Here is an 8448-nt window from a genome sequence, read left to right on the forward strand (position 1 = left end):
TTTCTACCCCCCGCTAGCCTGCGCACCTCATCATTACGTTGCTTGGAAACCTGTCTATATGTCAGTTGTATAATTTATCAAGGACTTCACAGCCACTGTTGCTGACTTTTAGCTATACTTTTCGCCCCTGACAGGTACTTCCCGTTTGGCATCGTGTTCCTGGTGGCCGGTAAGATCCTGGAGATGAGTGATCCGTCAGCCATGGGGAAAAAGCTGGGTTTCTACGCCGTCACTGTGGTGTTTGGTCTGGTGTTGCACGGCTTGTTCATCCTGCCTGCCATGTACTTCTTCATCACCAAAAAGAGCCCCATCGTTTACATACGGGGGATCTTGCAAGCCCTGCTCATCGCCCTGGCAACCTCTTCCAGGTAAAGGGAATGACTGCAGGGTGAACAAAGTTAATTAACTTGTTTTTTATTTCTATTAATATGTTGTAAAAAGAAAACAATAGTAAGTGTTTTTTTATTTTCTCATGCGTGACTCAAAATTATATATCCCTGAGTCTTAATGCCATTTATCTTTTCCTTTCCACTTGTAACATTATCATGAAAAGCCTCAGAGTAACTTTGGGAGATCAGAAAACATCTGGTGTGTGTGGGAAGAGATGGGAATGTGAAGGAGCATCCATTTGTGTGTGTATGTGTGTGTGTGTGTGTGCCTGACAGTGTCAGTGTTTTTGCATGTCTTAGCTTGTTCACATTAGCAGACATTATATTCACTGTGGTAGCTTTCAGACTGGTTTAACTTTCAACACATACTGAAATAAATGGAAACCAGTTGCTGCCTGGAAGGTAGGAAAGCCCCGAACTGAAAATCTAAAACACAACAGCTTGTTTTGGAAAATGTTCCTCAGCCATGTGCAGTTATTATTAGGGCTGTCAATGGATTATAATATTTAATCGCGTTTAATCTCATGATTGTCCATGATTAATCCTGATTATCGCAAATTAATCACACATTTTTGTATCTGTTCAAAATGTACCTTAAAGGGAGATTTGTCAAGTATTTAATACTCTTATCAACATGGGAGTGGGCAAATATGCTGCTTTATACAAATGTATGTGTATATTTATTTTTGGGAATCAATTAACACAAAACAATGACAAATATTGTCCAGAAACCCTCACAGGTACTGCATTTAGTATAACAAATATGCTCAAATCATAACATGGCAAACTGCAGCCCAACAGGCAACAACTGCTTTCAGTGTGTCAGTGTGCTGACTTGACTATGACTTGACCCCAAACTGCATGTGATTATCATAAAGTGGGCATGTCTGTAAAGGGGAGACTCGTGGGAACCCATAGAACCCATTTAGATTCACATATCTTGGGATCAGAGGTCAAGGGACCCCTTTGAAAATGGCCATGCCAGTTTTTCCTCGACAAAATTTAGCGCAAGTTTGGAGGGTTATTAACGCGACAAGCTAGTATGAGATCTTCACTTTAGCTATAAAACTGATCCCGCTACAACCTAAAAATCACAAGTTGCGTTACAGAAAACAAATTTGCATGAATGCGTTATTATCACGTTAACTTTGACAGCCTTAACAGTTACAAGATGTGACTACGTGAATTGGTTTAAAAGAAAAAAAAAAACTTTGGCACGATCCATTAAATGATGTGAAATCAATCCTTGTTGTTGTGCTAAACTAGAGAAGACAGTGTGTATTGAGATTGTTGTGCTTGTGATCACAGTATTTAGTGTGTTTTTTAGCCATGCCAAGGCCAGAATGAGTGCCATCAGTGCACGTGTGTTCTGTACTCAGATCAGCAAGAAGCATCTGCTGCATGCTGAATGATCTTGTAAAAACATAATTGCATATGTTCCTGTTTCAGCTGTTTCTTTCACCACAACAACCTATAAATAGATACCTACTTGTTTGCACACATGCCCAGGTGAAAATAAGCACTGATCTTTGAATGTTCTGAGCTCTCTGTTTTGTTCTCTGTCTCCCTCAGCTCTGCCACATTGCCTATAACCTTCAAGTGCCTCTTAGAGAACAACCACATTGACCGCCGCATCATCCGTTTCGTGCTCCCCGTGGGCGCCACCATCAATATGGACGGCACCGCTCTCTATGAGGCCGTGGCGGCGATATTCATCGCACAAGTTAACAATTACGAGCTGGACTTCGGCCAGATCATCACCATCAGGTCAGTGGACCGTGCTGTGTACCATCTGTGCTTCTCTAAGCTCATTAACGTGGTAAAGATGGCATTGGGATTTTAAAGCAATGATATCAATGAAAATAAATCCTTTACGCTGAATAGCAGGAATACATTATGCATAATATATGGCTTTGAAAATATCCACTTTAATTTGTGTTTGCTGTGATTTTCTGAGCTGATTAGTTGCAGCACAGATGTTTGGAAAATGACTGTCATCAGTTTAAAGGTGTTTTTGATAACATTTTTATGTGGATGAATAATTTAAATAATAATAATAATAATAATAATAATAATAATTATAATAATAATAATAATAAAAATACATCCACAGAGCTTTTAGAAAGGTGCAGAATAAAAGTATGGCTTTTCCTGAAAAAAATAATATTATGATTGTGAACTGTAATCATTTAAAAAAAATGTGGCAAGTCCAAAATGAAAGTTTTGTGTATCTCTGTGGAAGTTATCTGACGTTCGGTTCCCACTGGGGGGAATGCAATGGAACGGTGGACGGAGAATGCAATATCTAGTGGCTGAATGTCATCAATTGCACTTTTAAAAATGCTAGTTTTAAACTTGACACATACGCAGAGCGAGGAAGTAAAGACTGATGATGGATCTGAGGTAATTTAATTAATTTTGGACACACTGTTGTATGAGCATCAATGAACAGTTTTTGAGTTTGAGAAAGGTCCTGCCTTTCATCAAGCAAACCATAAAGCACAGTTAACATATCGGAGGTCGTTGATGAACCCATGTGCCGTTTGAATACCTCAGGCCAACATAGTGTAGCTTGGAAATAAAAAAAAAAAAGAGCCACTGCAAACATGAATTGAATCTGGAAGTGGAGAAAGCCCCCGACCAGGCTCAGTAGTGGATACAGTGGATGGTTGATCATACTGATCATCTCAAAAGTAGAAACAGGAGGGAAAATATATATTGATGAATGTCTTACCTCAGGCAGCCAGAATGTCTTCAGAGGGAATTCCCAATTGGGCACATTAGAGTTGAGAGCATGCAACTACTGAAGCCAGGACCAAAAGAAACATCCCAGACCCGTACAACAAGGCTGGAATGGCCAAATGTTTTTCATTAAAGGTGCAATGTGTGATGCCTCACTTCAGTGAGGCCACGACTTGCCATCAGTCAGGCTAGTTTATATGGAAGTTAGCCCGTTACAACAGTCGCAATGCCAACGGTATACATAAAAATGACCGCGGCTGTGACCATCCTGCTACGTTGATTTGAATGAGAATGTCTGTTCTGCTCCTATTCTATTTCTATGGTCATAAATTTGTAATGTTAAGAATATATATATGTATCACCACTCTGACGTCACCATTTCACTGAAAACAAAGGAAATGATTATCGTGTTTTGTCCAACAGTTGTCCAACCTCCCCTATTTGCCACGGAATGGTTTTCTATATAATTCCACATAGCAACTGTAGATTGAATATATCCGCTTATCTCTCTCTGAAAAGAGCCATGTGGCCTCGATAAACCAGCATATCCGAGTCACGCTACTGCTCGACCTTTGACCCCCCTCCAACCCCTCCCTTGCCATCCCTCACCATCATGCTGTGATGAGCGGTGGGATCATCCCATCCTCAACGTCTGGATCTGCACCAGATATCAGATGTACACTCTCCACGCAGTCTCTCCTGCTGTGCACTTATCTCATTTAACAAAGAAGATGCTTGTAATCACTGTGTAACATACCGTAGTTGGACAGTTGCTATGGAGACATAGTCTGACACATGAGGCCGGGCTCATCTTTTGATTCCATCCCAAGAACAAATTGGTAATAAATAGACTTACTTTAAGATTTGCTCAACCTTCCCTTCAAACTCTCATAATAAGTAACTGCTGCAAGCGTTGCTGAACAATAGCAGCTGTCTGCTGCTGCCCACGGGGAAAGTTCAGCTCAATAAAAGATCAGCTGAGTCGGTTTGAAACCAATTAAGAATCCAGAGCAGCTGATATTCAACACCAAAAAAGACCAATATGTGGATTTTGTTGAAGGGATTTCTCTTTAAAGCCACTATGTGATGATGATGATGATGATGATGATGATGATTATGGTTTTGTTATAACACTTTATAATAACCATCATTTATAAATGGTAAATTGACAGTTAATTAAACTTAGTTAAAAGTTATGTTACTGTTAACAAACAATGAAATGATAATTAATAATGTTTACTTATTATTAGTGATGCTATAATTTATGTTATTTTAACAGTTTATTGTTGCGCACATATACACACACACATATAACATTTTATATACTATGAATAAATTAATTTGTAAACCGTCTATAAACATTATATGGATGGCTATTAAATAAATAAAGTTGCAACTGATGATTATAATACCTTGTTAAATTGTTAATAAATACTTTGTAAAGCGCCGATAAACATTATTTAAATAGATAGTTCATATTTTGTTAATGTTAATAATTGATTTCTGGCCCATTTATCTACATAATGTTTATAGATGTTTTACAAATGATTTCTTAAAGGTTTACAAATCATTTGATAATTATTAACAAATACTTAATATAGTATATAAAATGTATAATATTTTGGTGTACTGTTTAGCTGTAAAATGAGAGAGTTTGTGACCCGGCCGCCATGTTGAAAACAGCCAAGCAGAAACAACACATTTTCACTCCCAACTCGTCAAATACCGCCGCTCGGTCAGTGCCCCTCGGCATTGGAGCCCAACGCACGGGGTACCCCTCTTACTTTTGGACGGACCGGGGACGGCGTGTCAATATACGCTTGTTACATACATAGTGTCCTTTCAAAATAAACTTCCGTTTTCACAGGAAGTAAGGTTTAGGCAACGCAACCACTTAACTAGGGTTAGGAAACGGTTGGGCGTTAATTTCACTAACTAGCGTCTCGTGACTCACAGGACTGCCGATACCGACGAGTCAGGTGACTAAAGACTGACGTGACAAAATAGGTCAACGTTACTTTTAGCGTCACACGGGACACGAAGACCGGTCTCCTGGTCTCCTCATCCATCATCCCTCCTGCCCGCCTTGAACGGACTGTCACGCTATTAATACTACATCACTTGCTCCGAATGTCGAATACCGTCACGGGTGGGTTTACATTGGAGTTAGTTGAAAGCCCGGTTCGTCACATACTGTCGCTAAAGGGTGCCTCTGTGCGTTTTTCTCCGATGCCCAGGGGCACTTACCAGACGACGGTATTTGACGAGTTGGGAGTGAGAACGGGTTGGCCAAAACCAAGCTACGCCCACCGACCTTAGCAAACTTTATCATTTTAAAGCTATTTTTCGTCTCTTCAGCGGAGCAGAAGCTTCAGTGGACGTTGAAGTCACATGCTTCATGAACAAAACTTTTTAGCGCTATTTCAAGATTTTTTCAAATTTTCCAACTTATTTTTTTTTTTGTGCGCAAACTGAAAATGTGCATAAAAACAGATGAATGGAAACACACCTTGGCCACATGTTGAGTCTCCCCCGAAGTTAGGTTCATCTTGGCTCGCTCGTCAGTCACAGTTCTGTTCCAGGTCATTTTCGGTCTTCCTGGTTTTCGCTTGCCTGATTGAGTCCATCTCAGCACAACCTCTGGGATGTTATCTGTCTGTCCCTGTTGCTTCTGCCTTATTTCAGTGATGCTGTTCTTGCTTTGCTTTTTTTCTGTATAATTCCAGGAGAGAGTCAAATAAATGGACAGACATTTGTAATTGGAAAAGAGGAGTGGAGATTTGTGCAAACAAAATCAATGACTGAACAAAGCATGTCCTTGTGACCTTTGGTTGTGTATTGGTCTACCATGACATCCCACAGGAACCACTCTTCAGGGTCACCAGCCATTATTTCTCTTCATTTCTCTTGTCACACTACATACATTTCTTAATGTTTTTGTTTATTAACTAACATCATGTTCCTCTCTCTGAATCTCCAGTATCACAGCCACTGCAGCCAGTATCGGTGCAGCAGGTATACCGCAAGCTGGACTGGTCACCATGGTGATAGTGTTAACATCTGTTGGGTTGCCAACTGATGACATCACACTCATCATCGCAGTAGATTGGGCATTGTAAGTAGCATGTGTGTCCACTTACATCACTTTTGCCTAGCAGATCCAAACTAATCATACCAGAGCAAAAACACATGAGCCCCATCTTCTTCATCTCCTCTTCATTCGGACAAAATGTCCCGAAATATTTCAGGTTTAGCTTCAACTCATTCTCACAAATGTTTTCTCTCTTCTACAGAGACAGATTCCGCACCATGGTAAATGTAATGGGGGATGCTTTGGCCACAGGCATCATGGCACATATCTGCAGGAAAGACTTCATGCAAGAGGGAGATGGGGTGAGTTTTCTCAGCAGAAAGCAATAAAATGAGATTTGCACAATTGTGACACAAACTTGGTTAGTCATTAAAATGTCATTAGTATGTTCTTCAAAATGTAGCGAGGGTTGGTTCTGATTGATCGAGCTGTTACGATCAAATGTCGGTCCACTGGTGTGCTGTCAACATTACTTCCTGAAAGAAATGTTACTGTTTTTCTAAACACTCCATAATAGCAGACATTTAGGAAGGAAGGATGTATCTGTCTGTAATTACTGTAATTATAAATTACTAGTGCAATGCCCCATCAAAACGTGCCTGTTTAGAACGGGCTAAATGCTTGGCCTGTGGTGTGGCTGCTTGCGGATTTCTTTTTTTTATACAAAAAACTTCACCTTCCTTGGGCCCTGAGCAATACACCTGCCATGACAGAGTTGCATCATACACCCAAGTCATGGCTACCCATGGTCAGAAACATGGGTGAAATACACTCTGGTTCACTGGACAAAACAAAATACACCCAAATCGCGGTTACTTACGGTCAGAAACATTGGTGAAATACACTTTGGTTCACGGAACAAAACAAAATACACCCAAGTCACAATTACTGACAATCAGAAACATTGGTGAAATACACTTGGCTCGGGGTATTGCTGTTTGTGCTCGTTCAAATTGCGTGGCCGTTTGGAACGCGTGCCCCTTTGGAGCAGCTTTGTCAAGAACCGCTCATTGACTCCATGTTTATTCAAAGTTTATTAATATTGATTGTGCCGCATGTCCAAATTGCACCAAATTCGACAAAGCACTCCCTTGGGTCCCCAGCGGTGTACCCATCAAGTGTGAAGTAGATCGGATGAGCGGTTCTCGAGATATGCAAAGGACACATAGACAGACAGAGATTCCTCGCTTCATAGTTAGATACAACATCTTCACAATATAATACAAAACATTATGGGGGAAAGGATATAAAATTCTGTCTAAGTCGCTGTCCAGTTCCTTTCAAAATGTTGCATCAATTCCCTTCCTGACACACTTAAATTTTTTTCTCCCACTTCCTGCTTCCCTTCCTGTGACCTTGTCTGCCCCCAGGTGCCTTTGATCTGTGAGCCCAAACCCGTGTTGACCACCCCGCCTCAGATGAACTGTCACAACAACAACGGCAACTACCGGCCCCCTTCGTCAGGGGTCAAACACGAGCTCATCCCTTCCGACGTGGCCCGGCTGATGCAGCTGGAGGAGGGCGTCCGGCCGCATCCAGAGAGGAAGAAGCCTCCGATTCCCCCGCGGCACCTGAAGAAGATCAAAGAACACTGCGCCATTGATATGAATGGCCTTGAGACCAACGTATAGCCTCCTCTTGGAGTTTGATGGGCTGATCAAAACCTCCGAGCAAAGGACACCTGTACAAGTGGGAGGACAGAACGGACAGGGTCCTCTTCATCTCTCATCTTTCTGTGGGGGCTGAACTCATTGGTGACAACGTGTGCTGAAAACAAAGAGGAAAGCCTCGTAGTGGGGAAATCTTTGAAACGCTTTCTGTAAGACTGGACAAGTATCACACTGACAGTGGAATTTATGACACCAAACATTATAATTCTATTCCTAAAACTCGTCCTTGGTGTGGACCAGCAGCGTGACCTCGCACCAGACTCTGATTACAGGCGTGAGCACTTGCATTGATGAACTGATTTCTATTTGATATCTACATTTTATATCATTTATTTTTTGTCTGTGTGCAACATGTTAATAAGACATAAGTGTTTATTATATTTTATACAAGCAACCAGCTGTTTGTGTCATATAAGAGACAAGACGGGATAGCGGGTGTGGGGTTTGAGCTAAATGATCAGGACGTGAAATGCCCGAATTGTTTAATTTTGCCTTAATTCAGCTGGTGGTGCTAGACTGAAGGGATGATAGGGAAGCGAGGGAAGAGAGGGCTGAA

At 41.2% G+C, this 8448-nt stretch overlaps 1 protein-coding gene across 1 annotated transcript in view; it reads left to right on the forward strand.

The window, feature by feature from the left end:
- Nucleotides 1-7853, forward strand: part of slc1a7b (solute carrier family 1 member 7b) — a 48114-nt gene extending 40261 nt beyond the window's left edge. The window contains exons 7-11 of the mRNA XM_037770256.1: nucleotides 135-368; nucleotides 1962-2156; nucleotides 6112-6246; nucleotides 6425-6524; nucleotides 7593-7853. Coding sequence (XP_037626184.1) covers nucleotides 135-368; nucleotides 1962-2156; nucleotides 6112-6246; nucleotides 6425-6524; nucleotides 7593-7853 — 925 coding nt within the window. The remainder of the gene's footprint in view (nucleotides 1-134; nucleotides 369-1961; nucleotides 2157-6111; nucleotides 6247-6424; nucleotides 6525-7592) is intronic.
- The last annotated feature ends 595 nt before the right edge of the window (nucleotides 7854-8448 follow it).

The sequence above is a fragment of the Sebastes umbrosus genome, chromosome 5 (assembly GCF_015220745.1).
Source record: "Sebastes umbrosus isolate fSebUmb1 chromosome 5, fSebUmb1.pri, whole genome shotgun sequence".
Taxonomy (NCBI): Eukaryota; Metazoa; Chordata; class Actinopteri; order Perciformes; family Sebastidae; genus Sebastes; species Sebastes umbrosus.